This window comes from Spermophilus citellus (assembly GCF_964194105.1).
Source record: "Spermophilus citellus genome assembly, chromosome: 6".
Taxonomy (NCBI): Eukaryota; Metazoa; Chordata; class Mammalia; order Rodentia; family Sciuridae; genus Spermophilus; species Spermophilus citellus.
The window spans coordinates 95,116,650-95,141,638 of NC_138187.1; the positions used below are offsets into that span (position 1 = coordinate 95,116,650).

The 24,989-nt window shown below is 47.2% G+C and overlaps 1 protein-coding gene across 5 annotated transcripts in view; it reads left to right on the plus strand.

Annotated features, from left to right (window-relative positions):
* The window catches only part of DIP2C (disco interacting protein 2 homolog C), a 378,781-nt gene extending 372,913 nt beyond the window's left edge, over positions 1–5,868 (plus strand). For 3 of the 5 annotated variants that reach the window (XM_081300463.1, XM_081300460.1, XM_081300464.1), the window contains one exon: positions 2,600–5,868. In XM_081300463.1, the coding sequence (XP_081156589.1) occupies positions 2,600–2,852 (253 nt within the window). In that variant the 3' untranslated portion in view covers positions 2,853–5,868. The remainder of the gene's footprint in view (positions 1–2,599) is intronic. The other 2 variants (XM_081300461.1, XM_081300462.1) reach the window with 1 other exon arrangement.
* The last annotated feature ends 19,121 nt before the right edge of the window (positions 5,869–24,989 follow it).

Here is a 24,989-nt window from a genome sequence, read left to right on the forward strand (position 1 = left end):
GGTGCTTTGTGGAAACAGCAGGCGGTTTACAGCCACGTGCTCATGCTGCGGCAGTGTTTGGGAGAGGCCTGTGCGTTAAGCCAGTGGTATCAATTCATGAACAAGAAGTGACTCAGTTATCCATGAGGTGCTAACTCAAGGCACCATGTCCTCACCTGGCAAATTGCCTGATGAGACCCAGCAAGGGGAGCACAGGCTGGAATTCCCACGTGTCTCTCTGTTGTTTCTGAGGTTGTCGGTTCCTCTGTGAGCTAATTGATCTGCAGGAGCAGGCTGAGTTGGCATATTGAGTACTTGGCACGTGCTCACGGTGGGGTTTGCATTCCTGGAAACTGACCTATGGTCCACATTGGCTTTGTCCCTACTCGGTCCCAAGAAACTCCTCAAGCGTTCAGGGTTGCCTCTTTACCCAGTGTGGGGAGAGGACATAGATCAAGGAAATACTAGAAACCTAGGACTTCAGCCCAGATACCAGCCCAGGCCGTACTTCATTGTCTACCTTAGTAACTGAAATACCAGTTCCAGCTCTCTGTTTCTACAATTCTAAGAAAATAGTTTTAATTGGCTTTTATCATCTCCCTCAAGCATTTCTGGGTTGGTTCCAGCTTAAAGGCATGTCCAGGGGCCTCCGTGGTGCTCCTGTGGGTTCCTGGCCCAGGACTTCGGATGTTATTCTAAGCATCCCTCTTCCTTGCTGTGGGGCCACTGACCTCCGATTGTCACTCACCTGGTCAAGACAGGACCTGTGCACAGAGGATCAGGACAAAAGAAAAAGAAATGAGTGGTTTCATTTGGATGGACTTTGAACGTGTTGGAAACTCTTCAGGCATAAACTTCCCTGTCCCTTCTGCCCCCACGCCTCCCAGTCCCCCAGGCCTTTCCAGTGCTTCTCCTCCCAGCTCACCCACTGGTTGCCTCACAGCGAGAAACCCATGTCATAGAGCAGAACCGTTTCCATGTTGCCAAGTTTAAGTCAACCCGGCGAGCTCATTCCTCACCAGTGTGAAAAGAGCACCTCCCAGGAAAGCTCCCACAGAAGCAGGTCTTCTCGCTCCCCCCCCCCCATGGCTTCCTGGCAAACACCCAGGGACAGCAACGCATTGTTCACCCTTGACCTACTCCACCAAATGTGCAAAGCTGGGCCTATTGCTGGGACCTCAGGACCATGCCATCAACTTCAAATGTCACAAAATGAAACCCAAAGTGCCTGAGAGGTGGATATAATTTTTGGTGTCACGTTCACAATGCAGGCCTATGTAGAACAATATTTTAATATCACAGCCAAATTAAGAGAATTAGATTCTGGTCCTTCTTGGAAAAGGTTCTCGGCCTGATTGTCCTCCTAGGGATGCAGTAGCCACAGTGAGACAGGTTGAGCTCACTGATTGTCCCTTTCATGTGGGCATCTGCATTGGCCACACTCAACAAAATGTGCTGTTTTCTAGCACACTGACTCTTACGCTTAAACAACAGTGAGTTTCTCAAGATACATCCTGCCCCAAGCTGGGTGAGATGTATGGAACAGAAGGGAGCCTTCTCCAAGAAGCCCTCTACCCAAGAACCTTTTGGAGCCTGGTCCAGTCCTTCCTGCCCCCCAATACCCCAGGAAACCTGGGGCTTGGTCCTTTTCTCCATGTTGCTCCCACTGCCCAGGAACCTCCACCTCCACCACCAAGCATAGGCCCGTGAACATCAGACCCTTAAACAACCAGTTCTAAAGGTCAACTTCACCAGGTTAATGTGGCTTAAAATGTAAACTCTGGGTTTATGCTCCCACCAGCTGGAACGGCTCCATGCCACGGAAAGGTGACTAGCTATCCCGCTCGGTGCTTTAGCTATTGCTGCATTGCTGTCATCTCAAACTCATTCTCCAGACAGATCGCCTGTGTCTGCAGGGGTCAGCCAGGTCAGCTGGAAAGTGTCATGTGAACTTGGGGCCAGTCACTCTTCTCCACGTGTCCTTGTCCTCTGGGGCCAGCTCAGGCACATCCCTGTTCCAACAGTAGCCACAGGCTGTCAGGACAAATCCCAATACCCCAGTCCTCCCTGAGCCTCTGCTGGTGGCTCTCACACATGGACCAGATTGCACAGGAGCCCCGCCCGGGCGCACGTGTCAGAGTCAGGGAACAGCTGGTGGGCAGGACTCAGCAGCAGCGCCCGGGCTGGGAACCAAGATGCAGGTTTGCCCTGAGGGCAGATCCAAGTGGCCTAGTGCACTCCAAGTGGCCTAGTGCACTCCATGATGGGGTCTGGTCCTACTGTCACCAGGGGGAGGCAGAACTGGAAGACAGGCTCCTCTGAGGAGGTGGAGGTGACCCCTGTGCCATAGAGGTAGGTGCACAATGACCAGGGAACTCTCTCCAAAGCCACCAGGGGAGATGGCTAGTGGAAAATATGGACGCTTTGTTGCGGGGGTGGGGGGGTGAAATGTCTAATGAGCAACAGGAGGATGGACCTGGAGGGACGAGCCAGCCGGAGGAGGTGTCTCAGTCCAAGGGCTCAGGCAGACCTGAGCAAAACCAGATGGAACTTCTGGAAAAGAATGCCTGGCCATTAGACAAAGACATCACCAATGACGCTGCTTCCCTTTGTGTTCCAGTGCCGTGTTCACCTGGACGAACTTGCTGGTGGTGGTGGTCGAGCTGGACGGGTCAGAGCAGGAGGCCCTGGACCTGGTTCCGCTGGTGACCAACGTAGTCCTGGAGGAGCACTACCTGATCGTGGGCGTGGTGGTCGTGGTGGACATCGGGGTCATCCCCATCAACTCCCGCGGGGAGAAGCAGCGCATGCACCTGCGGGACGGGTTCTTAGCAGACCAGCTGGACCCCATCTACGTGGCCTACAACATGTAGCCTTGCCACTCTGCTTCCACGGACTGTCCTAGGGGGTGTGAACATTTTTCTCGGTGTCCACTGAAGCGTGCAGACACGAGGGCCACATGCGCCAGAATGCAGCCTGGCGTGGCGGGACGGGAGGGGGAGGAGGACTTGTTGCAGCAGTCACCCTGGCATGGAGATGAAATGTGAATTTATCGCTGAATTTTGCTCAGAAGGACTTTGGATTTGCCTTCAGTTTGTTGGAAAAGCTCATTTCAAAAACTTTTACTTTCTTTTTTTTTTTTAATTATTGGATAATAAGTGCTTTCTTCGTAAATGTGGTATTTTGTTAAGCCGAAATAGCAATTAAAAAAATATCCTGCCCTCCAGATGGGTTCTTTTAAACAATTTATGTAGTGTGACAAAGAATTGTTTTCTCTGTTTTTTAATGTGTCATGGAATCTTACTGACATGGATCTGTTACTAAGTTAAGCCATTGCTAGATCTCACCCTTCTGGAACGTTCATTGAGGTACGAGAAAACCTTCCAGATAGCACCTTCCAATTAGATTTTAGCAGCTTTCTTTGTCAGAAATGTGCTGAAGAAACAAAGGCAAACTTATGGCCTTTGAAGTTAGCATAGAATGAGAAGAAATTATAAATAAGGTGTATTTCGGCAATTATCTTGCAAATATCTTTGTACTAAACTAAAACGATAAAAATAAGTTAACTTCCTCAATATGTAATTATGTACAAAATGTTTAATTTATTTTGATCTCTTTAGAAGTATAAAAGAGAAAAACATTCAAGAATATTAAAGTCTTGTAATGTTTGCTAATATAAAAAAGTGTTGTATTATCTTGCGTGGATAGTATCACAACAAATATATATATATGAAATATAAATTCACTAATGAAAAAAGGAGATTTTAAAGTTTAAATGCAGAACTCGTCAGCTTGCATGGAGCGCCCTCCGCTGTGTCCACGTCCACCGCTGTCGCAAGCAGTCACAGATGGCCAGCAGCCCTGTCTCGGTTCCTCCTAAGATCAGGACCAGCGAGCGGGACCGTTGCCATCTCCGAGACGGTGAAGGACTCTCACGCTAAACGTGCACTACTTTTTTCCTTTGCTGTGGGGACGACAGTGAGTGCATTTTGGCCAGCGTGTGCCAACCCCAGGGGCTCTAGCTGGCCAGTTGCACTGTTCTCTTAGCTGCCAGAATCTGTTGCACAATGTTTTTCAGCCTTTTCGTTAGTGTCACCTTTTTTGGTCCTCGGTATGAAAAGAAATGCTATCCTGTGGTCATTTGTCCTGGGTTGCATTGACCCCCTCACCCCCACCCCTAGATGGCCACTGTGTGAGAATGTCCAGAATGGCTTAAGGGGAGAGACACATAGGTGATGTCCCCTTATCTGAAGACCCAGCCAAGTCTGTGGTCTCTTGAGTTTCCTAGCTCAGCCCTGAGCAAGCCCCCTGGGGACTCATAACAGAGCTCTGGCTGAAGCAAGAAATCATCCCTGTGCCACCTTGGAGGAGAACATCCCTGGTTTCTGTCTCTGCTGTTGCTGCCTCACACACCTGTCTACAGAGCTCCTCTGTGCATTCTAAGTTGAATTGGCCTGTCTGTATCCAAGAAGGACGCATCAGCAATCCAAGATGGATTTATTTTATAATTGCCCCAATATGATGCTGCAGTGGCTGTCGGTACTAGATATGCATGACTAAGATTGTTGCTGGGCAAATTTAGATTTTTTTTAATCGTAGGCATTGTCTTTGCCATCATTATCTGCAGCCAGCAGTAAGCCCTTTGCTAAAAGAGAGTTTTGTTTGACTTCTGAGATCCAAGGCTGATTGCTTAAAAAGATTCTAAGTGGCACTTTTTTAAAAAATGTTTTGCCTGCATATATGGAGCACCCTTCCATCTACACCAATCATTTGGATTTTAAAATACCGTTTGTTCATTGCCATACGAGTCTCTCCACATGCTTCAGATGCACATTGCTAGCCTTCTGCTTCCTGGGGGGAAACACCCGCCACATACAGAAACAGACATTTGCTTACACAAAGATGTTAAGGGGAATGGGTTTAAGGTTTCAGTCAGGATGCTGGTTACGAAACATAATTGTAGTGTGCAGGAAAACTTGCAAGCTGATGTCAGGAAGCAAAGCAAATTTAGATGTCACTTCCAAGATCATTTTAACTTTCACCATATCAACTTTCCATCCAAGGAGGGCGAACACTGCAGTGCAGTTGCAAAGCAGTTAATAGCAGGTCTTTTCTGCATCCTGTCATCTCTGATGTTAGGCTTAGGTTCAAAGAGTTGGTGGACTGGAATCGAAGTTTGTGCAAGAGAAAGGAAAGGAGACACTTAAGTACCACCAGTTTCAGCAATAAAGAAGGATCGTTCTGTATTAGAAATTGTACTGTAGATAAATCATTCATGAGAATGTAAAAAAAAAAAATGTTTGTCTTGTGACCTTGTGCTTTTGAAGTCAGCCAAAACCGTGTAATCAACTTGCACAAAAAGAGGGTACACAGTGAACGTTTAAACACAGACCGAATCAAACAGGAGCAGATTCCTCATGGTGCTTGTTTATTATATATATTTAATCCTGCTTGACACTTTACCCAAGGGAAATGGTCCCTTTCATCAGTTGAATGTTAGCAGCGTTATTTCAGAGTGTGGTGACTGGTTAGAGAAATTCATGTACTCAACCAATCACAGTTTCAAACAAAATTTTTATGTGCAAAGGACAGCAACCTTCTTGTATGTTCAACCACCAGTACGCTTTGTACATCTGTGATAACGCCTGTTTTATATTCAAATGAACAAATAAAAGCTTTTATTTTTGTTGCTCTGAAAAATAGCAGTTTCTTAATTGGTACCCTGGAAAAAATGTCTCAGCTCCAAACCCAGGAAGAAGGTGACTCCTACAGGGAAATGTATCAGACTCTGTTTACATAATTTGTTGCATAACTTAGTACAGATAATCATACTTGGAACAATGTTTAAATTTTGATGTGGGTATTTATTGCTAAAAATAATTCCTATGGCAACAAATGTTTTGTGAAATGTTTTTTTAATTCTTTTAAATATATCTGAATATATTTGTTCACATTTTGCTGCAAGTGTACAGATTATTGGTAACTTTTTTGGGACAGATGGTAAACATGAGTCCTGTGTGCAAATACCTTCTATCAGCTGTGTCACAGGGGGCCTGTGTGTGTCGGGAGACAGCACTAGTTGACTACTGCAACCCAAATGGTCTTCAATCGACAACCAACTGTTGTATCTCTTGACCAGGATTTGAGAATTCCTGACCACTTTATCTATTAGAAGGCAGTGGCTGGTTCGCCTTTAGTCTCCTGGTTGTAAAAAGGTAAATGTTTACCTGAAAATCAGAGCTCATGTCTACACCAGGTTTAGTCTAAGTACCTGCATTTGTGTTAGAACTCACTTGACGCCTCCCAGTTTCCTGCAGGACAGTGCCATGCTGACCGGGTGGCAGTGCTCTTGAGTGTATGATGGCAGATGGTGTGAGACCTGCCTGGCTTCTTGGTGTTCAACAGGGGATTGCAAGGAGGGGTACTTTCTCACTGCTGTGTCTCCATGGGAATCCTGACAGTGACCAAATACAACCAACCAAGAGAATGGTACCCGCGGAGCCCATGTTAGACTGTGTGTCCGTGTACATGCGTACATGCACGTGCCCGTGTGTGACAGTGACATTTTCTATGTGATATCATGCTATGCATCCTTCACAGCCTCTAGCACAAGGCTCTGTTCTTGGGACCCACTAGCAGTTTGGTTGGCTGGGTGATTATCACTCTGTCCTAGCAATCCCCTGGGACCTCTCGTGTGCTGAGATTGGGCAGTCAGTCCCCCTGAACAGACGCAGTGGGGCTGCCTAGTTCCCAGGCAAGAGGAAGTATTTCCTGGCTGCATCGGCTGTGGCACTTGGTTCTGACAGATGGCGTTTTTAAGTAGAGCTCATGGTTCCCTCTTCCTGCTAACATAGTACACGTTTTATTTCTATCAGATTCCAGAAAGTCATGGCTGTATCCCGCGTGACTCTTCCTCTGATCCCTGGGTTCTCTTCCTGCCGTGGGAACTTCTGAAATCATCGTCATTTCCCTGGAGTCAAGGGTGTCCCAGGCTCATCTGGCTGGGCAGATGGATGCTCTGTTGCCTGGTGGTGGTTTTCAGTCTCTAAGTTGATGTTTGGACCTGCCCCAAGGCCAGGGTGGCCTGTCATTTCCGACAATGTTGCCTGTCTGGGTGGTCAGCAGTGTGCCAGCTCATGGGGTGTGCTTGAGGAATCTAGAGCCCTTTCAGTTCTGCACCCCCCACCCACACACTGTCCTCGCTCCTTCCCCAGCGGCTCGCACCCCTGGGGAGGAGCCGGTTTGGCCTCACACTCCTCCTTGCCAGGCTGTTTCCTGGCGTGGTGCTGACTCCAGCTGCCTGGCTGCCCTTGGGGCAAGGAAGGGACAGGCATGGGTCCGGAGCCACACAGTGCCTGGCTTGACAGAAACAGCTGCTGAATGAAGGAATCTGTTTCTGCAGGGGCTTCCTCAGGCCTGGTGCGAAGGCCCTCAGCCAGAGGAACTGCCCCTGCTCAAGGGGCTGGGGGTGGGGGGCCAGAGGCCACCCATCGGTTGTGCCGGGGCGGGGCAGGGAGTGGGCCAATTGCACACAGGATGGACGCTATTTTCATGATCTGAAAGATGCCAGTGAAACCTTTGGCCTGGTTGCCAAAGATATTCATTATAACAACCCAGTGTTAGGTCTCGTGTGTCCCTGAGGGTTAGGACATAATTGGAAATATCAGAAAAGGGATAAAAGACAAAGGGGGAAGGGATTGGAAATAAATGATGTGGCTAGGGAACAGATAATCTGTGCACAAGACAATTGCATGTTAGAAGGATCCATAAAATGATAAAAATAATATAAGTTGAAAGTATAAAGTAAGAGCAAGAGTATGGAAAGATTCAGAAAAGAGCCGGTTCTAGTAGACTTGAAGGTGACTGGGGCCAGTCCCATCAATTATCTGTTGCATGTTGTGGGGTAGGACAGAGTTGGCAAGGGAGAAACCTTCTTAGCCTATCAGCCCAAAGGCTAAGGGGACAATCTGGATTCACACCACTTTCCTGTTTCTTCAAGAATTTGAAAACAGAATCCCAGAGGTGAAAGTGATGTGCCCTCCGTGTGAAGCTAAGCTTGCTTCTGCACCAGAACCCAGCACCTGCCAGATTGCAGGGACCCAACCCTCAAGAGCCACTGTAGCACTTGCCAGTGGTTCACCTCAAAGCCAAGCAAAGGGGCATTTTCTCATTCATGTAGAAAATAAGATGTGGATGTTTACTTGATCTGGCTGATGTAGGATCTTCTCAAGGTTTTGGAGGGAAAAGATGTGCCTCGACAATCAACCTGTGGCTCCTTTATTTTCTGGCAACAGCTTGTCAGAATGGCCTGATGTGGCCACAGGACAGTTTGACTCAGTGACTTATGGACAAAGCAAAAGTGAGTTCCCCCTACCCAGTACCATCTATGACCTGCACCTTAGCCACCTCCCCAAGAAGCTTATAAAAGCTCTGGCCAATGACACCACTGTACCCTTGGGCCACTGAACTTCATTCTTCTCAACATGGCGGCCACTTCAAGAGATGGGCTCACTGGAGAGCCGTCCTAAATTGTAAAATTCAGTGACAATGAACTTTGGAAATTAGGTGTACATCTGAGAAACATCAAATGCTTTTCCTTGGGTACAACTTTCACTCTCACCTCTTCATTTTGATTGCAAACTCTAGCCAAGCAAGAACCACATCACCCATGATCTCACCAGGACATTTTTTATTATAATTAAATTTCCTTGAATGATAATTAGAGCATCATTTAATTATGGTGAATAGAGGCCAGATCCGAGTTAAATGACTAAAGTTTTTTAGAAATTATTTCTAATAATAATTTCCATTCAGTCTTGACTTGTGGCCCTTGGCAAGTCCTGGCCCGTGACTGTGCCTCTCTGATTAGGTTTACAGTCAAGTATCTTCAGGGATCTGCTCTTCATATTCAGCCTGCTCTGATGGTTGTCAGACAAGCTTTTCATCGAGGACGCAGGTTTCCCTGCAAGGGGCAGGTGACTTCAGAAGACTGAGAACCCCAAGGCATAAGTGACCTCTGACGAGTGCACAACATGAATTTCCCAACATAAAGTGCCTGCTCTTGCACACTTGTTGCCACCTGCTGACAGGTAAGTTTCAGGTGGTTCCCAGAACTGCAGTCTGCTTTGGAGGCTTCACCAACCTAAGATAGGTGGCAGTCTATGTCCATATTGTAAGTCTTCAGCCCTGTGTCTGAGAGGTGGGAATAGCGACGTGAAGGAGGTGGTTGATTAATGGGTTTTCTTTGGGTTAAGGTTAAACCATTGGCCATTACTGGGCAGTTCCCACAGGGAAAGGAGCAGGGACTACTGCCAGATGACATCAGCCAGCTCAGTGCTAACCCTAGAAGACAGGGAAGAGAAATTTTCTGCACAGGACCAACTAGAAAATATTCTGGACTCTGTGGGCCACATGGTTTCTCTTGCAGCTACTTGATTCTGATGCCATAAGAGGACATGGCCCTAGTTCAGTTGAACTTTGTGTGCATTGGATATGTGGGCATTGAATTTCATATAATTTTCCATCATAAACAATTACAGTTTTCTATTGTTTTTTGTTATTGTTGTTTTGTAGTGCTGGGGATTGAACCCAGGGCCTTGTGCATGCAAGGCAAGCACTCTACCAACTGAGCTACAGCCCTAGCCTTCTATTGGTTTTTGAAACCATTTTAAAGCAGAAAAGCTATTCTTAGCTCACAGACCTGGAAAACTAGATAGCAGCTAGATTTTTTTTTTTTTTTTTTTTTGTAGCAGCCCTAAAAAAAAAAAAAAAAAAAAAAAAAGGAAAAGGAAAAAAGAGTTTAATTTCTCCAGTCTGTCTCATTAATTTATTCAAGCAAATATTTGAACCTCAACCACTGGTGGTTGCTGGGGATAAAGTGGTCAAGGATCCCAAGGGTCCTCGAGTCTAGCAGAACCCAGGACCCAAGCTCCTTCCTCAGACACTGGCCTTGGTTTGGCCACACAGCAGGGTTTTTTTCTTCCTTTAAGATGATGGGGAGAGAGCAGATGGTGATGATCTCCCCCTACCCAACATACTCTTCTTTAACTCATTAACCAAATATGATTGTCAGGCTGCCAACACCCATTTAAATATATTTTGTGTTGGTAAAAGAAAAATGTAGGATGTCCTAAATGTAATTAAAAGAGCTGGAGGATGTGGGGAGGGGAGATAGGAAGGTTGATCTGTCACAGCCCTGGGCCAAACCAACACCCACCACGTTCCTGAGTGTTAGAACCTCTACTCCAACCCAGGTAGCCTTCCGGGCCTGCTCCTCCTGATAAGCTCCAATGGGTGGGAAAGGGGAGCACTTGTCCCTGTGCCCGTCTGCCCCAAAGCTGTCCCCACTTCCTGTCCCCCCCACACACACTGGCACCAGTGTAGAAGCACTGCGCTGGGTCCCATCCGACCTCTAGCTGCCTTGCCCACATTTTCATTATAAAACGCTCCTAGCTCTAGGACCATGGATGTATTTCCAATTGCTTTCTGGCCCTGCTGCTGGGAGTGGAAGGAACTTGTCCCAGGAACTGGTCCCTTCCTTCCGTTGAGCTCAATTACCCTTTTATTTCGGGGATCCCTCAATCTTGAGAGTTTGGGTTGAAGAGCATCAGGTCACCACTGTGAAGGCCTCTGACCCTGGAGGTAGGCAGCCCTGGGGAACGAGGACTGTGCAGCGAGGAAGGAAAGGCTTGTTTCTCAGAGTAAATCGGAGAATAATTGAAGAACTGCTCTGGATGGTTTGGTGAAGGTGAGCAGGTGGAGTCCCTGTCGGGCTGGTGGGGATCTGGGCCGCTGCCTACCAGCTGGTCCCCTCCCTCAGTGAGCAGCCTGTGTCTTCACCTGGGAGCACACAGACTCCATTACACAGGACAAGGAGCAATCCCCCCAATGTCAGGACTCTGTTTTAACACGATGGTGCAGAATTGTTCTGAGCTTCAAATTAAGGTTCTATCGGCAAAGGCAGATAGATATGCTGCTACTTTCTAATTCCATCAGTATTTAAAGAAAAGTAAATAAAAGCTTAACAAGAAGCAACTTAAAAGACCCATCATCCTCTGTGATGTGGCTCCTTAAACTCTCCATTTGATCTCTTTAAAGGTCACATCAAGTGCTCCTTCGTTAGCATGTTACATATTTTGTTTATGTAAAAAGGGCCACTCATGGGGGACATTTTTACAGAATGATCTTCCCCATCACTGCCCTTGTCCCGCTCTGGAGGTGCCTGTTTTTCTAGGCTATTCTTCAGCTGTCTCTATTCTACAAATCCTCAACTCCTCCCTGGGCTTCAGTGGCTTCTTGGTGTTCAAAGAATCGGGACAAGAAGTCAGTCTGAAGGCGCGTGGGGAATTCACACTGTATTCAAAGCTCCTGACTGGAAATGAGAGTGGGGTTCAATGAAGCACAGAGTCACCCAAAGATAATCCAGGTATAGAAATAAAGGGCATATCCACAGGAAATGGACAGCTGTGATCTGTGGCAAGGTGCAGAGGCCTCTTGGTTAGGAAGGATACCTTTAAGACAGCAGAAAACAGAGAAATCCTATTGTCTCCTGGTTGTCAGCATCTTAGCATTTACTGCCCGGTCTAATAGGATAGGTCAATCATCACTGTTTATAAAATACAATGTTTTGAATAGGTCATCCAATCACATGGTCCAGCTATGGGAACCATATAGAGTCTCCACTGTGAAGTTATGCTTCCAACCGTGTCTCCACCCTCCATAAGCCTGTAGTAGCCGATGGTACTGCTTCCTGGTGCAGCCGGCAGGGCTTATGTGACTACAAGCCAATTAGGAATATGTACTCCTTCCTTCTAGCCCAAAAGGCAGCATACAGTGTACTCTATTCTGCACCTGGGTTTCTTTAAGATTTACCTTAGATATCTTTTATTATAAAAACAAATAAACACAGTGTAATACTGTCTGGGTGACACAGTCCCCATTAATGGCACAGTCTTGTCAACCATCTGCTTTTGTCGTGACAATGCATGGATCATTTCACAGGTGGGCAAGCAGATCTGATAGGTGTATTTCCAGAAATGGGAATCACAGAGTGACCAGCCGGGCACTGTGGCACACACCTCTAATCCCAGTGCTTGGGAGGCTGAGCAGGAGGATTGCAGGTTCAAAACCAGCCTCAGACACTAAGCAAGACCCTGTCTCAAAATAAAAAACACAAAGTTCTGGGCATGTGGCTCTGTAGTTAATCACCCCTGGGTTCTTTCCCTAGTCCAAAAAGAAAACAAAGAAGGGGCACATCTACAATGTTGACAGATATTTTCAGAAAATACCCCAGAGCGGCTTCATTGCTCACCTGGACCTGCAACACTTCACCAGCAGGAAGTGAACTTTGATATTTTTGCATTTCTCTTAATGTAAGTAAGGTTAATCATTTTTAAAATATTTTTAAAGTCATTTGTATTTCTTTTTCTGTGCCTTGTCTGTATCTCTTGAACTGTGGGGTTGTTAAACTTGTCAGGAAATATTGTGAATTTTCTTTTCTTTTGACTGCTGTGGATTAAACCCAGGGCCTCCTGCATGCTAGGCTGGTGCCAACCCCTCAGCCGTCTCCCCAGCCCCTGAATAATTTTTAAATGGGAAAATAAAGGTGACTGGCTGCTCAGTGTAGCTCATCGCCAGTTCACCTCTGCTTCTTGTTGTCTCTGAGCTCCCTCAAAGCTCTATAAATTATAGAAAACTAATAATAATACAAATTATCCTATCCATAGAATGGCAAATCACATCCTGTGAATAAGTATGATGGCCGCCCTGTGAATAGGCCTGTTGAAACAAATCAATTTGTAAATTCATTTCAGAATTTTTCTTTCTTTAATGGCAGCAGGGATTAAACTCAGGGCCTTGCACACGCTAACTACACCTTTGCCCAATTTTTCAATTTTATTTTAAAACAGGGTCTCCCTAAGTGGCTGAGGCTGCCCTCAATCCTCCTGCCTCAGTTTCCCCAGTAGATTACAGGTGCGTACCAGCACACCTGGCTCATTTCAGAATTCTTCATTCTCTATGTATATGGTATTCTGGATTCTCCTTTGAGCCTGTTAGTACATCTTACTGGCCTCCTCTTTACTAAGCTACATAAAATCTTTTTTTAAATTAAATTATTTATTCTAATTTGTGATACATGATGGCAGAATGCAGTTCATTTCATATTACACATATGGAGCACAATTTTTCAAGTCACTGGGTGTACACAAAATATTTTCACACCATTCGTGTCTTCATACATGAACTTAGGGTAATGATGTCTAACTCATTCCACCATCATTCCTAGCCCCTTGCCCCCTTCCTTTCCCTCCCTCCCCTTTGCCCTATCTAGAGTTCCTCCATTCCTCCCATGCTCCTCCCACCCATCACCATTATAAATCAGCATCCTCATATCAAAGAAAACATTTGGCCTTTGTTTTTTTGGGATTGGCTAACTTCACTTAGCATTATATTCTCCAACTCTATCCATTTACCTGCAAATGCCATGATTTTACTCTCTTTTAATGCTGAGTAATATTCTATTGTGTATGTTGGGAGTCAGCCCGGCTCCAAAGACTAACTTCCCCATTCCCACCCCCCAGAAGAGCTGCCCATTGGTGAGCCCTGCTGACTCACATGATCCTTACCCACCAATCAGAAAGCGCCTGGTGCCAACTGTCAAACTGTTAAACCGTTAAACTGTCATAACTGTCAGACCAATCCGGATCTATAAATATGCAGAGCTGTTCCTCAATAAACGGGCATTTTCTCTGACCACAAGCCTTGTTCGTTCTTTCATTGGTGCCAAAACCCGGGAGGGGGAATGCCCCTCTCTCAAGGCTTGCCGTCCTCGTCCACTCTTTAGAGCGCTGCTACTCACACAACACTGGCTCTTCAGTAGGTGAGTTCCCCTATCAGGTATCCACCTTCAGATGGCTACGCAGGGCTTTGATGGTGATCGTCTGGTGCCGCCACAGTCTGGCTGGGCACAAATTACCGAGCCGCCACAAAGCCTTGTAGATTCAAACAGCAACTCTTTATTCCCCAACTCTCACTGGCACTGCACACACTACAAGGGACCACACTCCCTCCACCGGCTCCGTCCAATCTCTCCGAACCCTCACGTGAGAACTCATGGGAACTCCAAAGTAGCGGGCACCCAGGCAGCAAGAGCCTCCCTATTGACAGTAAAGGCCAAATATACAATACAATCAATCCAGCATCACAGCAATTATATATAGCTTAACTCAAATCATCATCTCAATGGTTCCCTGGCCGTCACCTTTCAAACATTCCCTCTGGCAAATGCCAGGCATCATTCTGACTCGGCTGTGGCTCTCAACAGTCTGGCAAACCTCTGACTCCCAATCTGGAGGAGAGAACGCACCCCACCATGACCTTCACGGTCACGGTGGACTTTCTGGAACCCGGTCACAATTCTCAGTGATCTGTTTAACTTCTGCGAGCTCTCGAAAAAGTGGAAGGAGATCCCCTATGTTGAGGCTTTTTCTCTTCTTCGTTCTCACCCCGTCCTATCCGGCAGATGAACCCCCTCCCTACCGACCTCCCCCGTTGGCTCTGTCCAGCCTCACTCACCATGAGATATATATATATATATATATATATATATATATATATATATATATGTTATTGGCTAACACTCTCCTTCATGAGGAACGTACCAGAGTCTGGGAACTTGCCAGAGCCCATGCGGATGAAACTCACTGAGTTAATTCCAATCACTCTCCGGGGCCACTTGCTGCCCCAGATCAAACTCCCGACTGGGGTTATAATACACAAGCTGGCACACAGAGTAGGGACCGATTCTCTGCATGTATTATTGCGGGGCTCAAAAAAGCGGCACGTAAGGCTGTCAATTTCCAAAAACTACAAGAGATTATTCAAAAGCGAGAGGAGACCCCATCGGAAATTCTGGATCTGCTTACGAAAGCCCTTCAGCAGTATACTAACCTAGGTCCCGAAACCCCACATGGCCGTCATGTCCTTATGACACATTTCCTCTCGCAGAGCTACCCCGACATCCGGGCCAAACTAAGAAAGCTTGAACAAGGCCCTGCCACCCCCAGACTGAGTGAGGTGGTAGCCTTTAAGGTTTTTCACATCCGGGATGAGGAAATCGAGCGCTGCAAGCACAAGGCCGAACACAATAAATTTCAGATGCTCGCCCAGGCCCTGCAGGGTGCTTCCTTGGGTTGCAGCCCATCACCGAAAACCCCCTCGGGCGCCTGCTTCAAGTGTGGCAAGGAAGGACATTGGGCCAGGGCATGCCCGGCACCATGCACTCCGCATACCCCATGCCCTAAATGTCAACAACAAGGTCATTGGGGCTCTGACTGTCCTAGATCTCGTAGGAGGCTTATGGCCAGGGAACCCTCCGACCTTCTGGGCATGGCAATCGAAGATTGACGGAGCCCTGGGTCCTTGTCCTCGGCCATAACAATCAATAGACAGGAACCCAGGGTGCAGATTTAGGTGGATAGGTGCAAGGTTGATTTTCTCCTTGACACCGGGGCTACCTTCTCAGAATTCTGGGGGCAAACAGTGCCGTCCACCTCTCCTATTGTCGGGTAGGAGGAAAGACCATCTATCCAAGAAAGACTCCCCTATTACTCTCTTCCATAGACAACTTCCCATTCTCTCAGACGTTCCTAATTATGCCCCAATGTCCAGTTCCTTTGTGCGGCCGAGATATTCTCTCTAAATTCAATACAACAATCAGTCCGGGCTCCTGGCATCAGTCAGGCCTCCTGGCATCAGTCAGGCCCCAGCATCGGCCTGTTCCTCTTTTCTCGCCCTTTTGGCAGAAGACTGGCCATTCTGCTCCACTTGTGAGGCTGACATGAAACATCATACTAAAAAGGACCCCTTACCTACGAACCTGGTTGACCCGATTGTATGGGATACCCACACCCCCTCCACCATTTCCTGCCCACCAGTTAAAGATCCCAACACCTTCTCCAATCAGGCTCAGTACCCCCTGTCCACAAAAGCTCTTCTGGGCCTACAACCTATTATTCAGGACCTTCTTAGCAAGGGGTACCTCCATCTTGCTCATTCCCCTTACAATACTCCCATACTAGCGGTAAAAATGCCCAATGGGTCCTATCGCTTAGTTCAGGACCTATGACTCATCAACACCTCCGTTAGGCCTATACATCCTTTGGTTCCCAACCCATACACCCTGCTGTCTCAGATCCCCCACACTGCCACCCACTTCTCAGTCATAGATTTAAAGGATACTTTCTTCTCCGTTCCCCTTGCCCCCGAATCACAAGATCTTTTTGCCTTTTCCTGGACAGATCCCATCACCAGACATTCTCGACAACTAACCTGGACTCTCCTTCCTCAGGGATTTTGAGATAGTCCACACCTCTTTGGACAAATCTTGGCCTCCAACCTCCAATCTTTTCACCCCCTGTGCCCCGAATCCACCCTCTTGCAATATATTGATTATCATCCAGCAAATCTCTTTGCCCACCTGCAGGGAGGAAAGCACCCCACCACAGCCTTTAAGGCTACGGTGGCCCTCAGGAACTACTTCCTTGGGCAGAGAGACACTTACCCCTCCCCTTCCTCTCTCTTGTCCTGCCTCTCTCTCTCCCCTCTTTCCAGCCCTGGGAGTATCCAGCCTCTCCAGGAGGGGTCCTGAAAAGTCTTGGCCAAGGTCTCCCACAGCTCCGGCTCTGTCCAGGACGAGAGCCTCGACTGTCAGGATTCAGTGATGACCAATCTCTGTAGCTCGAACCTGCCACTTAGGCACTCCTGATTTTTGGATCTACCGGGACACCCCTTTTGCCAATAAATCAGTTTCCTCCTTCTCTGGGCCCTCTTCCCTCCTCCTTACATGGGTAATGTGTCCTCTCTGCCGGTCGACTCTCCCCTACAATGCCTCTTGGATCAAATATAGCACCCAGGCCTGGCCCACTTATCCCTTAGACAACCAAAGCAGATGGCCCCTTTTTGGGTCCCTGGATCCCTCCATTCTAAGGGATCTCTACAATTACTGTGAGCGTTCAAAAAATAGGTAGATATTGCTTATGTCCAGGCTTTCTTCTTGCTAGGTAGAGATTGCTTATGTCCAGGCTTTCTTCTTGCTCCGATCCAATCCTGCTCTCTGCACCTCTTGCAAACCTCTAAAATTCTTCTAGCCCATCCAAAGGGCGCTCAACAGATGACACAGTTCTCCTACTTAATTTCTTGGCCTTAAAGGGATATTGGGCCTCTCCACAAAAGGCCCAAATAGCATGTAAAGAGGTTACATATCTAGGGTTCTCTATATCTCAAGGGGAAAAGGCCATTACAGTATACAAGAAATAGCTTATCGTGTCTATACCTACCCCAAAGACCAAAGATGACATACTCTCCTTCTTGGGTGTGGCTGGGTTCAGGGCCTGGATTCCTAATTTCTCCCTCCTCACCAGGCTGCTATAATCTGGCCAAGGGCCCCCAAGATGAACCCCTACCTTCAGCAGTAGGGAACCCCTTTACAATCCTTAAAAAGACCCTCCTCTTGGCACCCTCCCTGAATCTCCCCGATCTCTCCCAACACTTCACCCTCTATGTATATGAAAAACAGGGACAAAGTCTGGGCGTTCTGGGTCAGGAATATAGCCCCACGTTTGCACCAGTGGCCTACCTATCCAAACAGTTCGACCCCACCATCAGGGGCTGGCCCCCATGCCTCAGAGCCCTAGCAGCAGCCCATGACCTCCAGAAAGAAGCACACAAGCTTACCTTTGGCTCCCCACTAACCATCTCATCTCCTCACCATCTAAAGGATTTCCTCACTTACAGGGGGCTACAGTCACTTCCTCCAGGGTTCTATCCCTCCTTGTCTCATTCTTTGAAAATCCCTCCATCTCTTTTCAGCCCTGCTCTCCATTAACCCTGCCTCCCTCCTCCCATCTTCTCCCTCACAAGATCCTGTCCACAAATGCCTGGAGGTATTAGAGAGGATTTTACCCTGCCCTACCACCATTTCTGAGGGACCCCTGCCCTCTTCGGACCTCATCTGGTTCTCAGATGGTAGCTCCTTTATCCACAAAGGGGTTAAAGTGGCGGGGTATGCTGTCGTTTCTCTCTCATCCATCATAGAGGCAAAAACCTCTCCCAACCAATACCACCAACCAACAAGCTGAACTCGTAGCTGCCACAAGGGCATGTGAGCTCGCGGAGGGAAAAACCCTTTCACTATATACAGATTCCAAATACATCTTCCACATCCTGATCTCCCACGCAGCCATTTGGAAAGAAAGGAGGCTACCACCAGAGGGACGGCAGTCATTAATTCCACACTTATTTCTGGCCTACTACGAGCCTCCAGGCTGCCTTCCCAACAGGAATAATCCATTGCAAAGCCCACCAAACTGACTCCTCCCTTACTACTATGGGGAACTCGGCTTGATCAGCCACCCTACAGAGCTTTACCTCCTCTCTGCTACTCTTTGTTACCACCGGGGATTGGCCCAAAGATCCCCAACAACTCTTCCAGTTTCTTCACTCTCTATTCCATTCTAGTCCACAGAGTCTCACTACTTTCTTTCACTCCTTTTTCAAAGAACCACTCGATAAGACCCTCCCACAACAGATCACTTCTGCTTGTCAGATCTGCCAGAGAACCAATACCAATACTCCATTAAAACCTAAACCTTTCCCTTCTCATCAGGCCCGCGGTCATACCCCAGCTGCAGACTGGCAGATTGATTTCAACAACATGTCTTGAGTAAAAAACATAAAATATCTTCTTGTATTGGTAGATAATTTTTCGGGATGGGTTGAAGCCATTCCCACTTCTGACAAGCGGGCCTCTACAGTAATTGATCTGTTGCTTACTCACATAATCCCTCGTTTCGGGATGCCCACTTCTATCCAATCAGACAATGGCCCAGAATTCACCTCAAAGAGAAGATAACTCGTTATCACTCTCTTGGCATTTCCATTACCCTTACCACCGCCAGGCTTCTGGAAAGGTTGAAAGGACCAGTCGGTCCCTTAAAGAGACCCTCACCAAGCTCACCATGGAATTAAGCCTGGACTGGGTAAAGGTGCTCCCCTTGGCTTTGTTGCTTATTAGGGCCTTGCCAAAGAAGCCTTCTATTCTCTCACCTTTCGAAGTCATGTATGGCCGTCCCCTCGTTCCTCCAGGATTGCCTACAGAACTCCTACCCATCTCCGAAACCTATGCCCTGCCCCTCCTCTTCCACTGGCTCCTTCCTGACCCCAGTCTCTCTCAAAACCCTACCTCCTTAACACCTGGTCAACTTGTTTACTATTGCCCACCGGGGGAAAAGCCCCCTCTAAAACCAAAATGGGAGGGTCCTGCTCAGGTGATTATGTGCACTCCCTTGGCGGCCAAACTCAAGCTGTATAATAACCAACCTACCCCATGGATTCACATTTCCAGGCTTAAGCCTAGCGCTTCTATACCTTCATTAGAAGAGCCAATAATCGTCACCTATCATTAAGTACTCTTGTCAATGCTCCCTCTCATTTCTGGCCCCTCTTGGGTCCTCTCTTTGTCCTATATTCAAGGCAAATGACCCTAAGGGACCCTCCAGCCAGACCCCCTTCTCCTCCTTACAGACCCCCCCCCCACTTGCTTGGATCTGGCCGGTAGTGGGACCATTGTGTGTTGTCCTTCTGACAAACCACTTAGAGCACTTTACCAGTTGCCTTCTGGGTCTAAGGAGGAACATGTGTGTTTTGTTTGCCTTCCCAGTTTTGTAAGAATTTCAAGTATCAGTATTTAAAGTTGAGGTGTTTCACATAAGACCTGGAGAGACTGCTCTCAAAGGGAAATCTGGTAACAATGGGCCACTGTCCTCCCTTGGCCACTTTTGTTCAGAGCATGGGAGAAGCTGCCTTCTTTATTACAAAGCTCATGCTTTCTTGGTGTGAAGAGAGACACAACTAGGGAAAGCTGGGAACAGTGATAGAAGTGAAAGAAGAAAGTTGGTTTGGAAAGCTGGGATATTTTGAGAAAGGTAAAGAGAGAAGCAAGCTGGTTACAGAGACACCCAGGTAGGAGAGAGTTTGAAGAGCAGCCTTAATAGAGAGGGGAGGGAGCTAGAGTGGACTAGGAATGAAGAGTGGAATTGGGGGTGTTAGGTGCAGGACAGGCTGAATAAGTTGTCTGCAGGGCATGCCAAACAAAGTTAGCTGCAGGATGACCTGGCTTCTCAAACCCTCTGTCTGTTTTTTTTTTTTTAAGAGAGAGAGAGAGAGAGAGAGAGAGAGAGAGAGAGAGAGAGAGAGAGAGAATTTTTAAATATTTATTTATTTTTTTTAGTTCTCAGCGGACACAACATCTTTGTTGGTATGTGGTGCTGAGGATCGAACCCAGCGCCGCGCACATGCCAGGCGAGCGCGCTACTGCTTGAGCCACATCCCCAGCCCTGTCTGGTTCTTTATTAAAATTTCTAATCAAGCTTTTAACCAGCTTCTCCTCAGGAATTACCAACCCCTGGCTACTGATGATACCTCCAGTTGAGACCTATGCCGAATGGACTGACATCATCATGGATCTGTGGTGGCAAGGAACTTTCATTGATCTGGTTCCTGGAGTTATACTGGTCCTCTCTGCCCTCCTGTGGGGACTCCTTACTTCCCTCCTCTCTTTCTCCCACGCTGCCCCATCTCAGCAGGAGGCAGCCAGAACGAGTCCACGCCGCCCACTCTCATTTAATAACAAAGAGGGGGGAATATTGGGAGTCGCCCTGGCTCCAAAGACTAACTTCCCCATCCCCCCCCAGAAGAGCCGCCCAATGGTGAGCCCTGCGACTCACATGATCCTTACCCACCAATCAGAAAACACCCTGTGCCAACTGTCAAACCGTTAAACCGTTAAACTGTCATAACTGTCAAACCGCCCCCGGCTCTATAAATATGAAGAACTGTTCCTCAATAAACGGGCATTTTCTCTGACGACAAGCCTTGTTCAATCTTTCAGCTGTATATATGCCACATTTTTTTTATCCATTCATCTATTGAAGGACATCTAGGTTGACTCCACAGTTTAGCTATTGTGAATTGTGCTGCTATAAACATTGATGTGGCTGTGTCCCTGTAGTATGCTGTTTAAGTCCTTTGGGTATAAATGAGGAGTGGAATAGCTGGGTCAAATGGCACATAAAATCTTTGATATAGATTTGTTTTACATTTGTATGAAAGCCGTTATGTGCTCCTTCTGAAATTGTCCCTTGAGAGGCCTTTCCTTCTTGGTGGTTGGAAGCTCTGTTGATTAGGGAGATGAGTCCTTTGTGATATGTTGAAAATGTGTTTTCACACTTTGTTCCATCTTTAAAGTTTGCTGTTTTGCTGTGGTGAAGTTTCCTTTTTTTTTCTGTGGTTGAACTGACGAGTCTTTCATGAGTTTGAGTCATGTTCGAGCCCTTGCTGTTTTTAGCCTACATTATTTCTCCAGCTCAGTTTTTACTTATTCGTTTTCATTTGTTGTTTTTTTTCACTCCTGCATTGAGACTTTCTGGGTCTTTAAGAGTGGCAGCCTGTCAGGCAGGTAGTTCTCTGCCACCCAGCAGGCACTATCCTCAGGTGGTACCACTTCATCTACAAGACCAGGAAAGACTCAGATTCTGATTAAACTTGTTTACTTTGAAAAAAGTCTCACCTCTCAGCCTCTCCTCTAACAGTTCTTTTGAGAGGAAAGAGGGGTGCTGAAGGGTGATAAGGTTGTAGATTCCTTTTGTTAGAGATGGAGTTTGGTTCACTCCTGTTTTTGCCCCTGTATGATGTAAAATTCAAAGGCCTGTAACACATGACTGGGACTGGTCTCTTTCTGGGAGACCAAGGAGACTCGTGTATGGTGACAGCCTGCTGTGGATGCCAAGTAAGAACAGGTCATAATGACTCTGTGGGCAGAGGGGAGACTCAGTTGCAGAGGAAAGCTTACTGTGGAACCGAGGCTGGTGCTCAAGAAGCAGTAGTTTGGGTGGGGCACAGTGGCGCACACCTGTAATCCCAGGGGCTCAGGAGGCTGAGGCAGGAGGATCTTGAGTTCAAAGCCAGCTTCAGCAATAATGAGCTGGGATGTGGCTCAGTGATTGAGTGTCCCTGAGTTCAATCCCTAGTAACTGACACCCCCCCCCCCCCCCCCGCAAAGAAGCAGCAGTTTGGACAGGTTCAGGGTTGGGGTGTGTGTGCTTCCCCGAACAGCGCCTGGGGCTTCAGATCAGCTGGCTTCAGTGTGGACTGTTTTAAGAGTCTGGGATGAACAGTGCACAGGCAGCTCCAGGAGAGCTGGCCTCCAAACATACCACTGCCCTGGAGCCTCCCTAGCTCTTCCACCTTCCAGTAGCTTCCTGGGTGCTCCGGAGGCTCAGCTCCAGCTCAAGGCAGCCGGCACCATATTCAGATGTGTGCCTTCGTCCTTGGGTTCAAACGGAATTTTTCCCCACATGCAGTAGTTTAAATAAGAATGCTTCTGCCAAGTCTACTGCAAGTCTGTCCTTCTCCTCCTCCCCTCTTCCCTTCCTCCTCCTCTTCCTCCCTTCCTCCCCCTCTTTCCTGTCTCTCTTCTTCCCTCCTCTTCCCCCTTCTGTTTCCAGTTTCACTCAGTCTAAATGTTTTATTCAAAGACCATGACAAAGTTCTGACATTGGTTGTCACTTATCTTCATTATTTTTAAACAAAAAGCAATTGGATATTTGCAGGATATTAAGTGGAATGAATCAGATCAATAAATTCACCAAGTTCTGTTCATAATACTAAGCATCCATCCAATGTCCACTATGATGTGACCATGGGGCCGTGACTGGAACTGGGTTAGCCTGAATTTACTTTGTTTTCGTTGAGTCCCACAGCACAAGTATCTTGCAAAAAGGCTGAAAATGGTTTAATACTCATGATTAATAATGCTTTTTTTGTTTATAAATATATTTGAATCTGGATTTTCAGCCCCTGCTGCAGACTTCTACTGCCTGCCTGCCAGGTTCTTGCCTGGCAAATCAGAGAATGAGATCCACAATAAGGAAGAGTGAGCTTGAAAGTGTAGGATTGATTCACATGAGAAGAAAAGAGAGCTCCTGTGAGGTGAGAGGGACCCCATAGGGTTGCTGCTTAAGTCACCTGGTCAAGGGGTTGACACTGCTGCTGGGTAGGGGCCCTGATCAATATCTATGCTAATCAGGTCTTGGAAAAGTGCCCCGGCTATTGGTGAGCCCTTGAGTCTGTAGCCTTTGCTCAGATCTCTCCTGCCTCCCTATTCTTGCTGCCATGGACAAAGGAGCTTGAATGTTTCTACGGGTTAACTACATGGAATGGCTTTTACATTAATTTTTAAAAAGCCTTAATTGGGGTCCATTACCTATCCAAACTTATTCATCTTTACGGAAATGTAACTCACACAAACAACAACAAAAAAAATACCCATTTAAATTATACAATGAGATGGTTTTTAGTATATTGACAGGTATGCACCCATGACTACAATCCAGCTCTTCTAGAACATTCTTCACACAGAAACCCTGCGTTCACTGGCAGTCACTCCCCATACCACCGCACCCTGCCCCAGTGCCCAGCCCCAGGCAACCGCTGATCTGCTTCAGTTTGCCATAGAGTCACTTACTCTGGAAATTTCTTGTAGTGGAGTCAGATCACACGTGGTCTTCTATGATGGGCTTCTTTCCCTTAGCAGAATGCTTTCTGAGATTATCCTCCATGACTTATGCATCAACTTTCCTTCCTTTAAAAGTCTACACAATATTCCCTTGTCTATTATGTATGTGCCACATTTTGTTTATGCCGTCATCCATGGTGGGCTTCTGGATGTTTCTCTCTGTGACTCTGAGGAGTAGTGCTGGTACGAGTGTGAATGCAGGTCAATGTGGGGACACGTCTTGATTTCTCTGAGGGGCATATCTAGAAGTGGACTGGTGGGATGGCATGGGGACACTATTTAACTGATGAACTTCAAATTGTCTTCCAAAGTGGCCACGCCATTTGACCTTCCTTCCAGGAGTATGTGAAGATCCCAGTTCCTCCATATCTTGTCAGTGCTTATCAGCGTCACTTCCACAGGTTCAACCGCTGCAGTGGACTGGCTCCCTCATGGCTGGATACTCCACCTGACATGCATCCCGCCTCGTGGGCAGCACATCATCACAAGAAGGGGGAGAACCCCTCAGTAACATATTTTGAGAGACCACATTCATATAATCTTTTTACAGTATGTTATCATGAACATTCTATTTTATTAGTTATGATTAATCTCTTACAGGTACCTAATGTGTAAATTAACCCTTATCATTGAGGTGAATGTCTAGGAGAAAACATATGCAGGGTTCAGGACCCTTGGTGGTTGCAGGAATCCCTGGGGGTGCTGGGATGAAGACCCTGCAGATAAATTGCCAACTGCTCAGCATTCCCTGGGGTGTGAAGCAGCTCCTACTGTGCGTTTAATAATTTTAGAGCTTTTGCATTCCCTCCCTATATCTTCTCTGCTTTTGATCGAAATTTCTATTTTATTGTGGTGAGGACATTCAGTATGCGATCTGCATTCTGAAGTGGGCAGCAATGTGTGGTCAACTGTGGGACGCTGTACAGTCAGCCCCTGGGACTCTCTTGTCTTGCCCGTTGAGACCCCATGCCCCCCAGCAACTCTCCTCTTCCCCTTCCTGGGGCTCCTGCCCACACGGATCCCACAGACTCCAGAGTTTGGCTGTTAGACCCCAAGAAGCGGACTCATACAGCAGGTGGCCTTCTGTGACAGGCTTACTTCACTTAGCATAGTGTCCTTGAAGTGTGGAATATGCTGCCCCATGATGTGCTGCTTTTGCATGAGCATCATTTTGAGCTAAAGGCACTTGAAAAACAGCAAATGCAAGAAGGGTGTTCTAATCGCCCTTCTCCTGAAAACAGAAAAGCAAAACTCTACCATGGGGGCTGGGGTCGTGGCTCAGTGGCAGAGTGCTTGCCTAGCATGTGTGAGGCCCTGGTTCGATTCTCAGCACCACATATAATAAATAAAATAAAGGCCCATCAATGGCTAAAAAAAT